The sequence below is a fragment of the Doryrhamphus excisus genome, chromosome 4 (assembly GCF_030265055.1).
Source record: "Doryrhamphus excisus isolate RoL2022-K1 chromosome 4, RoL_Dexc_1.0, whole genome shotgun sequence".
Taxonomy (NCBI): Eukaryota; Metazoa; Chordata; class Actinopteri; order Syngnathiformes; family Syngnathidae; genus Doryrhamphus; species Doryrhamphus excisus.
The window spans coordinates 14,695,647-14,716,884 of record NC_080469.1 but is presented as its reverse complement, the minus strand read 5'-3'; the positions used below and the strand labels follow the sequence as shown (position 1 = coordinate 14,716,884).

Sequence of the window (21,238 nt, the reverse complement as noted above, 5' to 3'; positions counted from 1 at the left end):
CCGAACTTTTCTTTTTTTTGCTGTGTTGTATTGTTGTCCTCACATTTGACTTTTGAGGCATACTTTTTTCCAGGAAATTGATATATGACTTTAGGGGTTCCATTGTAGTTGGTACAGTCATTGTGATGCATTGTGGTTAGTAAACAAAAACAAACCTCAAGTTCCTTCTCTGCTTTGACTCCTCGCTTGTGGAATGTGTGGCGTTTGGCTGAGCTCAGCATATTTTTTTCTGGATGGAAGATTGGGACGGATCTGTTTTCAGTGGCAGCCTTCTGTCCTCGGATGGGAATCGATGGAAGAGAAAGACGAGTCAGTCAAGGTCGAGGTCATAACACTGATGCTTTGGACCTGGTTTGACAGACACATTTTAGACTAGGCCAGTATCTAACACAAGTCATAACATCTGGCAAACACAATAAGATACGTACAGACTTACCTTGGAGTAGTACTAATAATAATAATATTAGTCATGTCATTACATAGATCAGAGATATTCCGCTAAAATTGATCTGAAGGACACCATACATACATCGATCCAAATATTGATTGTATTGACAACCAAAGATTGAATCAGTATCAAATTGTACGACAGAGTATTAAAGCCACATTGAAAAAGTAATAATAATCTGATATTTTTGAGAATAAAGTAGTAATATTACGAGAATAAAATCCAAAATTGAGAGGGAATATAGAGTGTAGCTCTTCAGGAAAGAAGGAAACTTTCCACTTGCAACAACTTTGTTACTCAGAAATTGTACAACATTTTCAGCAGAAATGTATGACTCTCTAATTGATACTAATTTTTTTTTTTTTTTTTTTTTTAAATTCTTGTGTTTTATTGCACTATTGACTTATATGTATATTATATTGTGGGAAACCCTGACTAATGTCATAAATAAAAACAGAATTAATATGTTTAACCTACACAAAGATCATGGATATGACAGTAAGCATCAGAAGAGGGCAGTGTGTGGGTCATATGGGTAATTGCCCACCTAGAGAGATGATATTACTTAATTACCCCATTCCATATTCCTGCGTGTGTGGAAAGAGTGCCACCCGTCAGTGTGTGGTCATTGCAGTTGCTGATGTGACAACCGATTGTGTCACATCTACTTCCCCTTTTTAAAACCTCATGTTTTCTTACAGTACCTTTGATAAAGATGATGCAGAAGGCAGTTTTACTTCCCCTTTTGTTACTTATATGACTTTGAAAAGTTGAAAAGTAAATGCCTACTCTCAACGAGTGACCTCGCAAGCAGGAAGTGAGATTAGACAAACATGTAGGCCTGCCCAGAATACTCCCATGACATCATGATGTGAAATAAAACACTGCTGTTTTAGCCCGGAATGTCTCAGTCGCCCTCATCTCATTTAAGATGAACACAGTGCTTTTCTGTTGATGTTGTAATGGGCCCAGAAAAAGGGAAAACACATTTAAACACACACACACAAAACACAGATCTAGGATATGTAGGATTTGTATGCTGGTGGAGAAACTACCAGCTGCAGTCAGTGATGATCACTAATTGAAAAATATGCAATAATATGAAATAGTGTCTCATATCCAACTTTCTCATGAGAAAGTGTCCTCAGGTATTTTATTCGGTATGATTTGCGTTACATTAACGCCCAGTTTGGACTTTTAGGAAAACCAATCAGACTGCACTTCCGCAATAACAAACAAAACAGACTGTGTACATATATTTATACTGTTTATTCTGTATATTTTGTATTTTTCATTCTTTTTTAATAGATGTGTCTGCACCTACTATACCAAAACAAATTCCTAGTATGTGTTTGTTCATATCTGGCAATAAACCATTTTCTGATTCTGATTTTAATACTGCCAATGACAAGTTAATAGTTAATTACATTACATTAAGACATTCGGGAACCTTCAACATTATTTATTAAAAGATTGAAGTGAATATATGTCTATTGAACATATATATATATCATTGTTAATTACAGAGTATCCTAAGTAATTGCATGCGAACACGGATGATTTCAAGGCCAGGGTACGTCCAGGATCATATATACATCTAAATTGTATATGAACATTTCTCCCCTTAAATGTTGGGATTCACACATTTAGTTTTGGAGCCCATTATGCAATGCACAATGGGAACATGTGGATTAGGTCCTGCTGTCCTGTACCTGGCAGAAGGTTCCGGAATGTGGGAGCACTGTGTGTTCGCTATAGTCCTGCTTTTGTTTTCACAGCCCCTCACTCAGGAAGCTCTTTCTCTCTCTTTGGTGGAGCCTCATTCATGTTGTCTAACAAAATGCTGACAACCCCTCCAACCCCTGTGGCTGTACTCCAAGATACACACAACACACACACACACACACACACACACACACACACACACACACACACACACACACACACACACACACACACACACACACACACACACACATGTTCGTGTTGTTTGTTTTCTGTCTTCAAAAAAATATTTGTGGGCCTCTGAGAGCTTCATTTAGCGGACTAATTAAAATAAACCAGCAAGACCAATCAGGAGAAAAGCCTTTGGTCTGAGTGGCAGTTATTTTATGTCTGTGCTGGAGATCTTTCAAGGAACCATATACATAGTGTGTGAAATATGACCAACACCACACAAATATCTGCTTTAAAAGGTTGAAAAACTAATCGGGAAACTCCTAACCTAAAAGGGCGGCCCTCAGCAACCACATGTTACATTCTCTACACCTCTGGAGTGTTTTCCACTCCTTGATTGGCTCGTATGACCAAACTAAATGTATTTCAAAAGGCATGCAAGAGAGACATGGGCTCTTAAGAACTGAAACAAGTGTGGAGGTTGGAGTGCTTTGTTAAATCCATCTGGGATCATCAAAATGAAACCTCATTAAAGTGAATATGCACTTAGTGTCTTCTTGCGGCCTACACCCTGCAATTATGAACACTTAAATTACAGTGATCACTTAAGAGATCTGATATACTGTATTGTTCAAGGGCAAGAGGCCTTTCTCTTTATCTACTCCGACAGCCCACAATGAAAAGAGCACCGCATCAACCTGAGAGGGGAATAAGGACTCTAGTTTTTGACCAGCAACCTGCCATGTACTTATCCAAGCCGGCCAAAATAACCTTTGTTATGAGCCTTCTGACGGACAAAGCAGCTTCAAAGCAGAAAAGCTGGTAGTTTGTTACTTGACCTCAAGCAAAAGGGGGGCTCAGTAGCAGCATTCTCTACAGAAGTTTCAATAAAGCTTGGTGCTCAGGACCTAATAATTTGTTTCCATAAACCTTGCATTCATTTTAAACCAGTTTAATAAAAATATGGTATAAATAAAATGTGCCATTCGACATATCGGTTACATTAGAGGAGAAGGAGAATACAAGGATAGGATTTCCATTAGTCCAGTACAAAGTAGTACTATGTTTCCAGTGGTTTTCTTTAACAGCAGTTTCAGTACCTTTCATTGACAAACGACTTAAAAAAACAAACATCCCAACATAAATACTGGCACACCATTTAGTAATTTGTGCACAATTTTCTCTTCAAACAAACTCTCATGTTAACGATGCATTCCTTTACAAATAAGAGCGCAAGCACAATAGTATTTTTACTTTTAAATATTCATTTCCTGTTATCACATGCTAAAACGAGTACGCAGTAAAAAGGACTGTGAAATTAACAGTGCTGACGTTTAACCAGTGTAATGAGACTTGTAAAAATATAATTCGAAAATATAATTTCATGGTGGCTCACTTCTTCTTCTTTCTAAACCTTTCTAGACTGTAATGTACAGTAGGATATATAACTAACAAAGAAAATATCAGGCACCAAGTTGAGGTTATTGGCCACAGTGATAATCATTATATAGAATAGAACAGAAGAGAATGCCTTTTATTGTCACGGGACCCATATGATTGTATTCTTTATGCATAATTGAAGTGGCACTATGTAACTTTGACCAGTAACAACAGCACCCTCTGATGGAGCAGAGCTGCGACTGTAAAACTGTACACTCAGTGGAAGAGATAACGTCAGCAGCAGGACGGACTAATATCAGCAGTAGGCTCATATAAACAAACTTAACTTGTAACTTTTGACCCTGTCCATGTTATAAAATGGCAGCCAATGTCTTCTCCAAAGCTTTCAAATATGCCTTTGATACCACAGATGATTTCGGAGTCAGGGTACTAAACAATACGATTTCTTCAGCTTTGCTACTTAATTTGACGTCTGATAGCTTGGCATTGCACTGGATTGCTTCATTGACCCAAATATACAGGTACTACTGTTCAAAACCATTGATATTAACAAAAGTCTTGGGACATGCCTTAATCAATTAACGCCCCTCGAGTCTCAATTCTCCCATTTTATCAAAACATTTTGGACAATTCGAACTTTGTGGAAACCGTTTTGACTCAAACCCAATATTGATTCCTTTGAAGAGTAGGTGTGGCAGTCTGGATGATTTGGGAAGATGCGGTGGGAGAGTCACTATTCCAAGAGCTTATGAGAATGTTTGAATCAACCGTGTTGTAATTGTATGGTCGCTGGTTCTGAACCAGTAAGCGAGTGAGAGAGGCGCTATTTGTGTTGTTGAGGTTCAGTGGGGTGACAGTGACTGTGGGAACAGTGGAGCTTCTCTGAGTTTGGCCCAGGTATGACTGGCTACTTGGAAGACCAGCAGGAGGGGGCTCCTTCGGCGTGTCGGTTCTCTGCTTCCGTCGCCTGTGATGTCTAAGGAAAACCACCAGCACCACAAAGATGATGACAAGCAGTAGAAGAGCAAGCAGTGGTAAGATCACGAGCAGAGGGTTGGAGCTCTTCTGTGGGTACGACTCCACACGGACGGGTGTGTTCATGAAGGGAAAATGATCAGTTCCTGTTGTCGGTTTGCCAAGAGTTGTTGTGAAAATGCTTGTGGTATTGGACTTTCCCCAGCGGTTACGACTTTTGACCCTTCGTTGGTTTTTGCTTGGTTGTTGGGTGTAAATGACAGTGGTGGACCGCTCTGGTAAAGTCATTCCATTTCTAAAAGTCTGGATTGTTGTCCGAGAAGGAGATGATGTGGACGTCAGAGGACTCTTTGTGGTCGGAAGGTCGACAGGATCATACGGCACAATGGTAAAATGAAACTCCCCTTGAGCAGGTTGAATGTTATCAGCTTTCAGAAGGAACACTATTGAGTCGTTTAGCTCTTGAACTCCAGTAATGTTGGCATTCAACTCCAAGGCTACCTTCTCTTGCGTAACATCCTGGAAAGTGAAAGACTCAAGTGCTTCAGATTTTCTGGATTTTTTTGTTTTTGGTCGAACCACTTTCCCGTAATTTGGGTGGGAGAGAACTTCAAATACAGGATCACAACTACATATATCAGCCAGTTTGGAAGCATCAAGTGAAGCAGAGTTAAGTTTTACAGCAATCCCACTAGGTGCCCTCATATGTTTGCCAAAATGGATCAGAGGCGAGACAGTGATGTTTAGCACTTGTGCACTCAGATTCACCTCGGAAGTGAAGGCGGTGAACTCAAAGTTGTCCTCCGCAAAGGAAAGATTGGTCATGTGGTAAACAAGCCGTTCAGTCTGGACATCTTCCTGTTCAAACTGTGACACCTCTTGATTGTCCAAGAGAAGTTTACCGAACTTTGGAGGCCTTGTAATCTGGTAATGAATAGTGGCGTTACGCCCATTCGTCTTGGCACCAAGATTGTCTTGATTAAGCCAAACCGCGGTGCTACCTTGCTGAAGTGTCAGTCCCGTGTGATTGACTAGAGAGATGGTTATCCTTGTCACATCTAGGTTGAAGAGTTTGTAAATTGGTTTATGGTGGCCATCTGTAACACTAAAGTAGAACACACCGGAAGTAGGGCTACCGTCATGAATGAAATAAATGCTTCCATTATTGATCTGGGCTTGGGTGAAGGCTCCAATCGACTCATTCAATCTTCTGTCAAGAGCGAGGTAACCATTGTTTGGCTTGCTAATGACAGAAAAGACAATATCATCAGGAGGATTGTCTAAGTCTTCTACTTTCAGGTTCTCTGGCTTGATGGATACGCTATCTCCTTGTACCACAGTCAGACTCGGTGCTTTAGTCTTCAACACAGGAGGCTGATCATTCACAGGCGTGATTGTAATGTTGAAAGACTCTTCAACAACATTGCTGTCATCGAAAGGCCGTTGAGCTGTTTTACCTTTTGGATTTACCCATGCACTGAAGGCAAAGGAATCCTTTGTTGTCTCCGAGTTGTCGTGCTTGTAGGTAATGCCGTATTTGTTGACGATGAATTGGGAAAAGTTGGGTTTCTCCTTAGTGAGGTTTCGTTCACCGACCACTATGACACCATGTTGCGGCAATGACGTCACCTGGAACCAGACCTCATGGGTGCCCCTCTGAGGCGTTGGCAGCCGAGACATCAGGTTAGAGGCGTCAAGCTTTGACTCGTCAATAACGACACTCTCTCCTTCTGTCACTTCGCCACCTGAAACAAAGAAAACATGATGTTATAACATTGTTTAAATTAGGGATGTCCTGATCTACATCTTTTGGCTTCCGATATGATTTTTTTTGTTGTCTTGCGAATCCTTTAAAAAAAAAACAATAATGAGCTTTTGTTACAAAAATGAATTTAATATGGTTATGATTAAAATACTGCTTAATTAACTTTTTTTTATTACACAACATGACCAAGAATATTGTTTTGCTTTTGTAACAAACCTCTCTGAGTCAGGTCCCTCATCCAATAAAAGACAAAATCCAATAAAAGACAAAATTGGCAGTCGATCCCAATCCTAAAGATCGGATCGGGACGTCCCTAGTTTTTAAGTCTCATAGGTTTTGACTATGTTTTTGTTACCTGTGTTTGCCAAAAGGACTGTGTTGTGTTCAGGTCCTGTGTTCTCATATGAGATATCAATCTTGAAGGTCTCACTTTCCAGGGAAGAAGGTGGTGATGCAACAGAGAATGTCAGCGAATCCATGGCTTCCCATCCCACTGACTCAATTGGACTTTGGATGTACATAATTTCTTTTCGGTCAAGCTGAGGTACAAATGACAGAGAATGCATCAATACGTCTAAAGTTGTTTTACTCATTTGCTGAAATTGACCTTTTGTCCCTTACTCACCATATCTTGTGTGAAAGTGGCGATTTCAACTGTGGAATTATCAGGATGCTTCATTACCAGACGCCCCAGCTTGGGATGTCGAATCACAGTGAATGTAATTGTGCGGTTTGAAATATCGCTGATATCATTGGTCACTACTTGTAATTCCTTATTTGAAATTGGTGTTGAAGATCCTAAACACAATAGATAAAATCAGTTAGAGAGTTGGTTTTACTGACAAAGTATAAAGTCAAAAGTATAGATTATAGTTAGTTTAGTTTATAGTTACGTTTAGTAATGTTCTGTGATTATCTGTCTTAGCGATGGTGCAGACTTGACACACCATGGAAATAATTGTGAAAACTTTGTTGAACTTTGTTCACAATCAGGCATATGTAACCATTTAGTAAGGGAGGGATTTACCCGCAGCCAACCCCAAGACATGTGAGGCGTGTGAGACATTCATCCCTCTTGGCCATCCTTCAAACCGTCAAGCACCAACTTAATTGTCAAATAAATCCCTGATCCTAACCTCTATTCTCTCAAGTTTGACAAAAACTGTGCTTCACACAGACAATATAAAAGGTCTTCAAATAATCACTTTGGGAAGCTCAGCAAATGCCATCTGTTTTTTTGCTATCCTCGTATTTTTTCCTTCAAACTCCAGACGGCTGGGAATCCCAGAAAACATGGAAATGAGTTTGCAGACAGCCAACAGCTGCCTATTTATAGCTCAGCTATATTTAAATAGCATCACTAGCATTAAACATTAACTAAGGGTGGCATTGATTCATGTGTTTTGATTTCAATAGTTGGAGTGGAATTATTTAGGAAGAAAAAAAACTTAATTTATCTATCTTCATTCCTCAATAAGACCTTATAATATTGCATTTACCCGGGAACACCTTAAGAGGACGATTTCGCTCCAAACTGAGAACCAAGGCTCTTGCGGTGATGCTGAAGATCTGTCTAGGAGTAAAATTCACACCATCATTAACCTGGAAGTTGAACCCTCCGGACATGGCACCTGGAAGAAACCAGACCCAACAGTTACTTCCTGCTTCCTTGACACCTAGCAAGGTAATTATTGACATTAGCCAATGGAAAATGCCTTCACCTTTGTGCACAAACAGCAGATGTCCCTGGTCTATGTGGGCCTGTGTGAAATTGAGCACCGCCTTCATGGGGGCACTCTTTAGGGCCAAGTGTCCATTGCTGGGTGGCGTCACCATGAAGTGGAGCTCCTCTGAAGGCGTGTCCAGGTCCAGCGCTCTGAGGTCCTCCAGGCCGATCTCTGTGACTGAGGATACCCAAACCTGGATGCAAGGTGCACAGACAAAAATACAGATATGTGATTTAAAAAAAGCTCACTGTTACAACCGGGTGTCAGCCTAAAAAATGTAAGGTTTAAAATACTGATTGTTTCTTAATCAATGGCTCTAAATGTCACCAAAAAACTAGTGAACAATGTCACCTCTGAATGTTCATAAATCAGCAGCACTCATACTGAATCTACACACGACACAGCTGGAGGCCAGTGGAGGCAGCTGTGTCCTCCATCACTACGCCCAATGGACTCATAATGCTCTGGATAAGAGTTCAGCTTCTAGGCTTTTTTTGACGTTCTTCTCCCTCCCTTGGGCTTTTTCCACTGCAAATCATACAATGAAGCACAACTGCTGACAAAAAATAGCAATACTAATACAACTAGTACAAATTTTACATTTTTACACTCAGAACACATTTACTTGAAATTAAAGGATAAAATAAAGTATTTTCAATACAGCAATCAGGTGATATTTATTTACTGAACTGTAGATAAAGTAGAAGACATCTATTCGAGGTAATGCATTTCATATGTGGAAGCAATTATTTATGCAAAAGCATGGTTTACAATATTGGGGATTTCTGCATCTTTTTTTTTACCGGAAATTGTGATAATAGTATATAATTATATTTATACTTAAGCCTTTTTGAAAATACAAGGGCCTCATGATGATGTGCAAGTCAAAGGGATAGTGAAACCCAAAGTCCCACGAGACAAAACTAGTGAACTGTGCAAAGAGCTGACAACAAAGGCTGAACTACTACTCGCCATGCCAGAGCAGACATTACACAACACCACCACGAACACCAGTCGTAATTCCCACCGACAGTTTCGGAGTGAAGAGCTGAACTATGACAGTACGTCATCTCTGTTGTTGCCAATGTTACTGCCTTTGCCAGAAATGAAAGTCACCCTTTTCTAAATAAAAGGTGAACATGAAAGTATTTATGAATAAAAACAGTAGAGGAATTCCTCTCCCTATTATACTATTGTCAAGGATTAAAGGTTATGTGACTTACTCTATGTTTAAACTGCTCTTACTGGAACAGAAGCAGAGGTCTTTTTTCCAATTAGCACCTGTAAGCCACCCACATGGGACATTGCACTTCCCACCAGTGCCACCACATGTCGACCCACACCATGCATGTTAATCAGTGTTCCTCTTGAGGAACACCTCCAGTACTCCCCCGCTTAGCAGCAAGTCACAGCATGGATCAGTCTGATGAGCATCAGCATCGGCATGAGTCACCAAATTCAAAGACAAGACACATGAGATCAATTTGCACACAGCTTCCCGGACTCCAGGTCAAATCCCTCAATGACGACGGGGTTCCTACAGCTCATCGAGCATTAGCGGTGGAGCTGACAGCCACCCCACCGAGCAGATCAACTTTGATCCTCTCGTAAAGACGACATGGCAAGATTACAAATGTGTATACTCTGATTTTTTATATGTGTAGTAAGTTGCAATATACTTTCTGGATCTTACTACTGCATAGCTCAATAAAAAATGAAGATACATTATAAAGTAAGAAAAAATGCACAAAAGATCACCTAGTGTTGATTGCCACTTTAAGAAATACAACATGCAAATTGGAATGCTTTGAACTGTAATTAAACTGTATCTTTAAAGCAAACCGTTATATTGTGTACAGTATTTAGTTTTAACAACACAGCTATTTCTCTGCCCAAACTAACACCATGAGCAAATGACATTAGTGGGAATAATACAAAGTGAGGTGTTAGAGAGCCACCTGGTGGACACCAAACTTAATTTAGTCAACCTGTGCAGCATGAACAAAGGTTTGCCACTAAAATGCTTTGATATAATCTCTGCAGATAACAACACAGCCTTTTTGTTAGTTATTACTAAATTACATCACATCACAAAGTGTAAACTCTCTGGAATACACTAACATGCCTTTCATCCTGAAGAGTGCACACATGAAAATTGTGTGGCAGAAAGCTGTAAGTAGAGTGCCAGACATGCTAGCAAAAAGTTTAAATATAGAGCAGCAGTGCAGACTCACCCTGAGGACCCTGTTGGCGGTAATAACAGGGGGCTCATCGTTGACAGCTGCAACTTGGATGAACACTGTCTGAGCCCTGCTCTGCTTCCTTAGGCCTGTGTCGTTGGCCACCACGGTAAAGTTGTCCTCTAAACTTTCGCTGTTGTCGTGTACGTAGTAGATAAATTCGTGCTCCACCTGGTAAAAAAGTTTGGAATTCATTAGGGCATAATATGACGGTGATATTTGCTACGTTACTGCCATACAGTACAGGCTAAAAATTTGGACATACTTCTCATTCAATGCATGTTCTTTATTTCCATGACTATTCACATTGTAGATTCTCAAAACTGTGTACCTAAAATAGTCTCCTAAATTATCTCCCTGTAGAAGTAAATGTGTCAGTTTTTTTTCAGACAAGACTTGATCACTTGATCAAGCCTTGTCTAACACCCCACACTACAAAATAAGTAATACAAGTATGTATGATTTGTTCAGATTTGATTATCGGGACACCCCTAAATGTGGTGTCACTATTTGACAAGCAGGAGACACTGCAGAGATATTGACTAATATCCGTAATAAGAATAAAAGTACCAAAGTTGCATTGATGTTTTTTACCTGTCTCCTGGTGAAAGATGTTATAGGCACACCAGGATGTCGAGAGTGCTCAATATGACCATGGTGCGGGGGCTCAGTCACATTGAACAGGAAGTTGATTCCAGCAAAGTGTCGGCTGGTGATTTCAAGTACTTCCTGTGTCAGGGCTTTGTAGCCGCCCTCATCCACAGTGAAATTGGAGACCTGAAGTGGGATGAGGTGGGGTATGATGTCAACCAACACACTAATATCGCTGACGTCTGTAATCCCATTGGTGGCATCGAGGACGAAGGTGTCGTTGACTTTGTTGGGCTCCACCTGCATGTACTGGACGTTGCCACTGTTAATGTCGTTTTGGGTAAATGTCTTGATGGGAGACTCTTGAGTTCCAATGTAACGTTCTTCTTCTTCCACAAAATGTCGTAGAAAGCCATGATAGGGACCCGCCTTGACTGTGAACACGATCTCAGATGGCACATTGTCTTCATGTGTGACCTGATCAGTGGGAAACAATCTGTGGTTACATTTTAGAATATTTTTTTTTATATTGTTGTTCATTAGGATAAAATAATAGTAATAATAGGATAATTACTATTAAAATAATAGGATAATAATAAAGTTTCCAAGATATCATACTGACCCAAATATTTCACATAAGGAGTGTGAATGATGGGCAAAATTCGCTCAAATAGTGCTTCTTTCTTAAGTTTAGAACAAGTTGGAGGTTAACTAGTTAGCTCAGTATATGTGCCTTGCGACTGACTGCCGACCAGTCCACGGTGTACCAGCATACCCCCGCAACTCAAGTGAGGATAAGGAGCATAGAAGATGCATGGATGGTTAGCTTGGTAGCTATGTGGACGTCCGTGCAGTGATACCATAGCCTGCGCATTAGTGTCATGCAATGTGGGTCTTAAGTGTAATGGTGACTATTGATGTGTAAATTCATGTCTACTGGGCTGGTGAAAAACATATTTAAGAAGTCAAGTTTTCTATGCTCAAACTATGAAAATATTGTGTTTATTAATAATGAATCTTTCTTTGCGGAAATTCATTTACCGTATTTGGGTCAGGAAACAATTATCTGCAATAAACAAAGAATGACTGTATCTCCAATTCACTCTAATAGCACAAATAGTCTATAGATTGAAACGCCAAAAATGAAAAGCAAAGACAACAATATAACATAGATCAAGACAAATGCTACAACAGCTTTTAAATCATCCAAATGAGCGATAAAGTAATAAATCCTACCTCCAGTTTCGCCTCATCAATCTTGACTGGTTTTCCTTCCTCCACTAGTAAGGTGTTGTGATGCTGCACGATGGGAGGTCTCTGATGACTTTCCAGGTAAACTTTCACATTGATCCTCGCTACAAGTTGCATGTGTTTAGCCGTTACCATCAAGTTGAAATGGTCGGTCAGATGTTTGCTGTCATCATGTTGATAAGAGATGATGCCATTCTTGAGGTCAGACAGTGTGAATGACTCCACCTCTGTTTCTTCTTGATAGAGTGTGCCATACTTTGGAGTCTCATCCAACTTGAATGTGATGTCCTGGTCATTTCTGATGTCCAGATTTGATAGAAGAGTAAAATTTGCAGGGGAAAAGGTAACTGATCGTCCCTTCTGCACCAGTAAACCAGTGTTATTTCCAGCTTTAAAGAAAGGCTCCTGTGCACTGATGTCTAAAAGACTTGAAACAAAGTTTTTCCCATCGGAAACAAAGAGCACAAACCTGCCAATGCCTACACCTTTGTGAATAAACAGCACTCGTTTGTCTTTTAAATCCTTTTGGCGAAACTCAAATAGTCTGTGACTAGTGTCATTAACCAGCACTAAATCTCCCATGGGTATTCCACGGCGAATGTAAATCAACTGGTCGTCATCAAAATCTGAATCTGGATCATGGTAACGCAAATCTTCATCAGTGAGCAGCCTCTGTCCGTCTCTGACAACATTGAAAACTTTATCAATGACACGTGTTGGTTTTTGATCATTGACAAGCTGAATGGTTATGTTGAAGGTTCCTTCCTTGGACCCGATTTCATCCTCTGCAATGAAAGATTTGAACCCTTGGGTGGTGGAGGAAATGAAAGTGAACTCATCCTGGCTCGTTTCACTGTCATCATGGACGTACATTATCCGGTCCTCCAAGAGATCATGATTGCTAAATGTCAAGATGTTGCTGTAGCTAGAATTTGAATTCGACTGAGTAATACGAACAAGCTTTCCATGTTTGGGACTGCTTATCACAGAGTAGTACATATCCTGTGTAAGCAATGTTTCTGCAAACAGTTCATTTTTTGTGATCAGTTTACTTTCTCCTTCCTGAAGAACAAGTCCCTCGTTCTTGATAAAAACACTGTTGACATCCGCTTTAATTGAAAACTGGAAATCATAGTTCTGAGACTGGGCATGTCTGGAAAACATGTGGAACTTGAACCTGTCATGTGTGTCTTTGTGTGGCCGGTCAACAAGGTGATACTGGACTTTTAGATCTGTGACATCTCTTTGACTAAATGTTGAATTTTTTGACAATACTGTGGTGCCCAGTAAAAGTTTTCCTTTCTTTGGTGTGGTGAGAACCCTAAAATAAAGGTCCTCTTCAGATAGAGTCACACCCTCAGCTGAGGCAAAGAGATACTCAGAGTTAAGTGTCACTTTTCTGACTTTATCCAGGTTCATCACTACATTCCTCACCAAATTGTACCTCACCCACTTCACAAAGATTGAGAAAAGTACTTCTGTCACTGCCCTTCCAGCAACATGGACTTTACACTTAAAGTAATCAGTGGCATTGGATGTCTGGATCTCCTGAAAAGTGCTAACATACCTCAGTCTATCTTTTTCTAGAAGCCTTTGGGAAAATGAGTCAGTGGGCCTCCATTCACCACTTGAGTGAAGTCTCTGGAGTTCACCATACTGTGGTTGTTCAGTGATGTCATAACGGATGTCAATCACTTGCTTCACAGCATTGGTTTCCACTGACAGTTGCTTTGAACCAATTATGGCTATCTCTCCTTGAATGATATTCAGTCCTGTGTTGTTAGCAATCTTATACTGAAGTTCTAGAGCCATAACTCTTAAAACTACAGTGTTGCTCACCTTCTCCCCATCACTGACTCTAAGCACTATCCTAGAGTTTCTAACCCCGGTGTGAACATAATACACTCTCAATTCTTGCAAATCTGAATGTGAGAATGAGGTCACTGCTAGTCCTGGGTTGTCTTCGAGTTCCAAATATCCAGCTTCTGCATTCAGGTTCCCAAGCACGGTAAATACAAGATTGTTGTAGTTGCTGTCAATGTCTGTGGCCTTCAGTATGTCTGTAGTGAGCCGTTTTTTTGAGTTTTCCAACAAAGAAAAAAGATTTCCTTCTGGCAGACTCAATTCAGGCGCATCATTGGTGGGTGTTACTGTAATGTTGAAGCGGTACAGCTTGTTACCCCTCAGATAATCTGGAACTTCCTTCCGACTGCTGGAATAAATGGAAAACATGAAAAAGTCATCTGGATCTTCAGAGCCTCCGTGGATATACATGACTCGTTCATGCCAAAGGTCCAACATGCTGAACGTATTTTGAGGTTGGTCCTGATCAACATCAAGTCTTATTTGACCATGCGTTGGTTGTTCTTGAACTTGGAACATGATCTGAGACTGACGAATACCAAGCGCCTTGAAGTCCAGGATTATCTTGATATGTTTAGCCTCAAGAGATGCTCGACCGCCTTCTGGAACTATTAGGGGTTTTAGCTGCATAAAGTTAGAGCCATACCTTCTGTCCAAACCTCTTGCGAGGGTCGACATGTGTAGTGAAGGGGTTGGTGTTACCAAGAAAAATAAGGATTCTGGTGCACTTGTTGGACTCGCAGCAGTCGATGATCCTGGTTCATTCTCTGTTTCACAGCCAACTGATATATCCTTAGTGACAACAGTATTAGAAAGACCCATCTTCACTCCATTCACTTCAATATTCTTCAGACATCCTTTAAAAGAGCCTCCACGCATACGTTTTCCGGACACAGACAACAACCCAACCTTACGAACTTCGGATCTGGTGCTGTCGTCAATGCCTCCAATGAAAATGTAGCCTTTAAACTGCAGCCCCTTTGAACGTGAGCCAATGCTGCTTTTCACCACTTCTCCATCGACAGTGAGTTCAAGCATTTTAGAACTGAAGCGAACCTTGACAGCATGCCACTTCCTGTCATTGATAAACGTTAGTGAACGCAGTTCCGTTTTGGTACCACCTTTCCCAACAATAGTCACAAGTAAGCCTTCTTGAATCTCCAATGCCACAAAGTCACCCTCTCTGACAGAGTTGTAGAGGATTATGCCCTCTTTGGCTGAAGTGTGCACAACACACTCAAAAACCGCTTCTTGCTGACCATTCCACGGTGGAAGAGAAATGTAGGCCCTAGAGCTAAAGAAGCTAATGGGGTCCTCTTCTGTAGCAAAAAACTGAGGATTACAACCTAAAGACACCTCATGGACAGTCTTGAATCCAGTATATGGTCTAAGCGATGACAGCAGATCATGGTCATTGAAGACAACGTCTTCCAGGCAGCCTCGAAAGCTAATGAGATCTCTAGGGAGGTAAGGTCTGTCAAGGCCAACCGAACCACCGACAAAGAGACCATCCAAAATGTTGAGAGTGTGATGGGTGCCAAGGATTTCTGAACTTGTGTGAGAGTTCTTGTCCACTGTTATAGTCACATTGCTCTTCCAATGGGTCACCTCCACTGAGTGCCAGGCAAGGTCATTGAGCTGTATGCCTCCATCCGACTGCAATACTTGCTCCCCAGATCCTAAGTCCAGTTTTAACTGGGAAAAGACAGACATAAGATTATGTATGAATTTATGAACTGGCCAGTGGTTAGTTGTGGCTTTTTGGATAAAATACTGTTGAAAACATACCATACTTTTCTCATAAAGTACATTCAGAAATGTATATGACTCTGCTTTAGGACACAAGGGGGATTATATAGCATTCGTGTGGGACAGCGTATGAAATGAAGTCATTAAAACAGGCCTTCAGTCACTCATGTTAAAGGACATCACTTGTTGTAACGGTGGTATTTGTCTGAGATCTCAGGCAGGAAGAGTACAATTATCTCTTCGCCTTCAGCTATACCCTAGGAGCATCATGTCACCTTCTCGAACTCATTTCGATGACACGCTTGTCAAGGCTTGCTGCTGAGTCCCTGATAATCGTGCACAGGTTTCCAGGGAGGGAGTGTAACTTGTCCCAATGAAGGCAACAATTATTTGGTAGTCTGTTCCAGTAGAAGTCAAAGAACATGAGTGGCAAGTGCAGCCATGAAACACAGTTTTCAGTGTGATTCACTCTCAGTGTTTAACACAATCAGAAGCTCTGTTACAACAGTTACTTGAGTGTGAAGCCAAAAGATAAATTGCATTCCTATTCTTTTGCTAAATGTGTTTCCTGCAGCACATTTTGTATGTCTACTCTGTATGCAGATGCGGGGTGGCAGAGGTGCTTACAATGTGCTTAGAACCAGTCAGAGGGGACAAGTGTATTTCACCCCTAAATCCTTCCAGCAATAAATCCATGCATGGCGTCATACAAGACTGCAGAGCAGCAAGCATTTAAGGATTGGCCTTGGGTATGCTCTTGCTTTTTCTTGCTTTATGTCTTATTTTTGTGAAGAAAAACTTACCTGAACATGATGGAATGGAATAAAAATATTAATCTGAGGTTACAGACTAAGTAAGCTCTGTAGAACAGATCATTTTCACATTACCTCTTTGTCATTGAGGTTAAAAAGATTTGTTCAGATTTTTTGACATGAAGTTGTATGACATCTCCATCAGCAGTGTAGTGCAGAAGCAAAAGTCTTCACTTAACTGACTGGCGGGCTGATATATCGGGCTCATAATGACATATGACCGATTAATCAATATAGGTGAAGTGCAATCAATAAAACTGAATATTTGCTTGAAAAAACTCTGGTGCTTAAAGGGTGGATATTAACAGTGGTTAACTTATTTTTACATTTGTATCACAGTTCATGTAAAAATGTTTGGAAAATTGCTTGCACATGTATTTTGTGTAGGTGACCGTTTGGTCACCTGTGAGACTGTCTGAAACATAGTATTTCTATTTCCATTATAATCTTTAGAAATCCAAACAAATTTGTGTCATAATTAAAAGACAATAATCTAGCCATTGTGAACGACGCTTATTGGAAACACAATAGGAACACAGAATCTACAGCTGTGACGTAAAAGGACTGGTGTGGTGCTGAAACTCAGCTCGTATCACGCAGACTTGTCTGCTTGTGTTACTGGGTCGAGAGACTGACACTGTCAGTGGGAGCCGGAGTCATCGCTTCGGGTTGGTCAGCTATGGTGTGAGCATGACTTTGTGTGTGTGTGTGTGCAATGTATGCATGAGTACGTATGCTCATGCGTGGGGGGGGGGGGGGGGGGGGGGGCATGGATGTACCCACCTGCAGGCGACCAGCGTGGAGCTCTAGCAGAAAGTAGACGGTCTGGCCGGCAGCGAGAAACAGCAGGCCATTGGTACTGGAAGTTCGGAAGCGAATGCGGAGCTTGTTATGGTCGGACGACTCTGTTGCCTTCAGCTGTACAAAGCCATCGCCATAAAAGGACGCTGGAGAAGTATGGTGGAAAGGACACAGACATACTTGTTTAAAAAAAACAACTAAATATATCCAAAATATATCTTTATATGTATTTTTTTACACTAGTATGAAACACCCATTTTAAGATCATGTGCCAATGAGAAAACAAAAACATGATGAGTATGTACAGTAAACAATGAACAAGAAATATTGTAAGTACTGTAGTCTTAATATAGCAAACATCTGACATTTAAATATAAAACAGGCTAATTATTATTCTGGTTGTTCTTTACAAGAGCACGCACACATACGCACACATACACACATCACTAGACACGCATTTATTACGTTTGTTTCTGCGGGGCTAATTCCAGCCTTAATTTTTAACCTTAACCTTTATCCAAAAATATATTTAACATTATGGTGATCTGTTTTTTGTACACATAATGAAAGCAAGTCTCAATGACAATATACACCACAGATTAGCTTTAATTTAGTTGGACCAGCTGCGCTTTATGTGCTTAAACAAACTCACAGCCAAGTCCTACAAAGAAACTAACTCTGGTGCATCATGTTATAACTATAGCTTTGAAAGAAAATTGCTTGAAAGTTCAATCATGATGTACGAATTTTGAAGGTATTTTACTTTAATGTCACCAGAGCAATGTACAGAGGGATGTTCTGGATGAGTTGGGGCAAGTTTAGTCCTGTCCTTCCACAACGGAAACCTTCAACCTGAACATGAAAGGTTCTGACATTTTCTAAGGTCGCATGCTGCAGAAATCGCATTTAAAAAAAAAAAAAAAACTAGGACGGATCCATCTGTTTCTCCGAGCTCGCCGCCCTGCCATTTCACATCAGCCTGTAATCTGGGCTAACGTGCTCTGAAGCTGTCCAATTCAAGCCTTCATGCTCAGGCACCACCAGCATGCTTTTTAATCAGCCCCACGGTGTATCACACATACACGTTCAGCAAATAATACAATTGAATCCATAGCTTGAGTTAATGTGTCTCCGTATTATATTGTCACATACATTTTAAATGACATTTTCCACTTTTTTATGGACAACTATGGACATGAACTCTCCAATACATTTTGGTGTTACTGTGGGTAAAAAAACAACAGGTTCCTCCTCAAAATATACTTGTGTATATGTGCCGCTGCATTCTTGGACAGCTGTAGAAAGACACTAATGAGTATGTTATAGAAGAAAGGTGGATGTTTCAACCATGTTCTGTCATCTGTAAAGGGTGTAGAGATACAAACTGCTCAGCAAACAACAAAGCCAGCCTTTATAGTTAATTAGAGAGGCAAGACCAGAGCTTGTCACTGCTTGTGTGCCAAAGTTTATCCAACAAATCGGAGATGTAACTTGACTGAGGTGTCTCCTTTTGTTTGTCAAAGCCCTCTATGTAGCACAGGCGTCTTACAGAAAAATACTAATCTTAATGGGCACAAAGGATGCCAATGAAACAAATGTACGGACATGCTGTTGCTTTGTTCATTGCAGGATGAAATGAATTAGTCATTGGGAAATGATTCCTGATTATCCCTATAGGCACAGGCGAGGATGAGTGAAGCCCACTGACTTCATATGACACATGCCTGGGATGAAATCAAGCAGACAAGGCTAATGAATGCATACAGTGTAAACAATGTATAGCTATAAAAATACCACACACGCTGCCCTTTCTCTTCAGGAAGAGAGAATTTCCTTGAATTCATTTGAGTGTGCCACTGTCATCACCAAGCAGTCCTTCCAGTGTCTCTGATGAGGCGTGACTATGGTACCTTGTGCAGCATGCAAGACACACTTTACACAAAGTTTTATACACATTGGAGTATGTACATGTGTACTTCAACACAGGTCTGCATGGTGGAGTAGTGGTTAGTGAGCCATGTTTTGTGCTAACCTACTGCAAATATTATGTCAATGAAAATGAGCATTATATCTCATTTTTATATGTAGTCCTTGCATTGTCTACAATCATTGTTATACCTTATAACATTGTTGTCTCATCCCTTCCCCAATCATTCAAGCCCTCTAGCTCCATCTACCCAATGTCCCTCTACCTTGTCTCTCAAGCTCAACCCAACCAGTCGAGACAGATGGCCGCCCCACAGAAACTGGGTTCTGTCAGAGCTTTTTCCTTGCCTCTGTTACCAGAGTGCTTGCATATGTGAGGTAGAACTGTTTTTTACTGTGCGAGGAACAGCTCTAGACCTGTTCAATGAGTAACATGTCTTGAGATAAATTATGTTGTGAACTGGCACTATATAAATAACACTGGCTTTACCACAGCAACTCATCAGATTGAATCAGTGTTCCTAATTTTGTGACTGGCGGCCCCCACCACCACTTGATCCTGGTTGACAGTTAATAATGACAGAGTCACTGCAAAGTCATGTATTCTGAAATAAAAAATATGAGCAATAGATACCAACGTTTTGTTAAAAGTTCTGGCAAAGTCAGCATATTCATTTTTTGTGGGTTGAGATATCCTATGAAAATATAAATGAGATATAAATGTATGAAGAACGAGTAGAAAAAAATTGGAGACGCCAGCTCTAAAAAGCAATCACGACAATGCACTGAAATATCGGGAGATTTAATATGTGCACGTATAACTGTCACGTTGTTATACATAGTTAAGGGCTTGACTTGTTCAGCATTGCATTACAATAACAAGACTAGCTATAGCTAACAATAATAACTAAAAGGTCACGTCACAATTGTGACCTGTTTAGGTAGTGCTAGACTTTAGAAAGTACCTCCCCCGTAGCCTTTAAACAATGAATGAATGTAACAGCTGACACGGGGATGACCGTGTCAGCAAATATCCATAACTTAAAGTAATTATGCGTTAATTTATGCGTGTAAAAGTAGAAGTAGAAAAGTAGTAGCAGTTACCTCCTGACGCTAGCTCGAGCAGGAGCGACCACCATAGAAGACAGCAGACCCACAACTTCTTCGGAGGTTTTTTCCTAAATGAGAACATCTTCCGTCACGAAAAATGGACAAGTTACATACTTGCGATAGTTTTTGTTTTGTTTTTGCTCTTTTGGCGTTTAGTTTAACGCGGGGTTACAGTTTGGTTCTGTTCTATGAGTGAAGCCAGTCAAATACACCGGACCGAGTCCTAACAAGCTCGAGACACAGAAGAAACTCCGCCTCCTGAGCGCGCGAGTTTGTTCTCGTGAACGCGTTTACCAAAATAAAAGCACAAGAGCGCGTGAAGCTGGGCAGCGAATAACTATTTATAGTTACATATAGAAACAAAATTACTCTTACAATATTTATAAAATACCTCTTATAAACCTTTGGTAAAACGTTAACATAATATAATCAAAAGACATAATGTATCATAATCAGATTTACTGATTTACTGAACCAATTTAGAAATCCTTTTACACCTTATGAAACAGGTTAAAATTCTTGTATTTTCAGGTTCAATGAATAGAATAAAGCATGTTTTTCAAATTGTGAGACGGGTCTCTACTGGGAGACGCCAGAAGACTTCAGGGAAGAGCAGCAGCTTGAGAAGAATCAAGAAAAACATATTTTTCGGACTGCAGCTATGCAAGATAAGATAAGATAAG

General features: G+C 40.4%; 1 protein-coding gene across 1 annotated transcript; it reads right to left on the bottom strand.

Annotated features, from left to right (window-relative positions):
* Nucleotides 1-1,976: 1,976 nt before the first annotated feature.
* cspg4ba (chondroitin sulfate proteoglycan 4ba) lies at nt 1,977-20,784 on the bottom strand. Its single transcript, XM_058071356.1, has 10 exons — nt 20,550-20,784; nt 17,502-17,665; nt 12,280-15,852; nt 11,047-11,520; nt 10,447-10,623; nt 8,207-8,405; nt 7,985-8,116; nt 7,111-7,283; nt 6,841-7,024; nt 1,977-6,465 (listed from the first exon to the last, which is right to left on the bottom strand). The coding sequence occupies exons 1-10, from the start codon at nt 20,635-20,637 to the stop codon at nt 4,403-4,405; spliced, it is 7,227 nt and encodes a 2,408-aa protein (XP_057927339.1). The 5' UTR covers nt 20,638-20,784; the 3' UTR covers nt 1,977-4,402.
* Nucleotides 20,785-21,238: the final 454 nt, after the last annotated feature.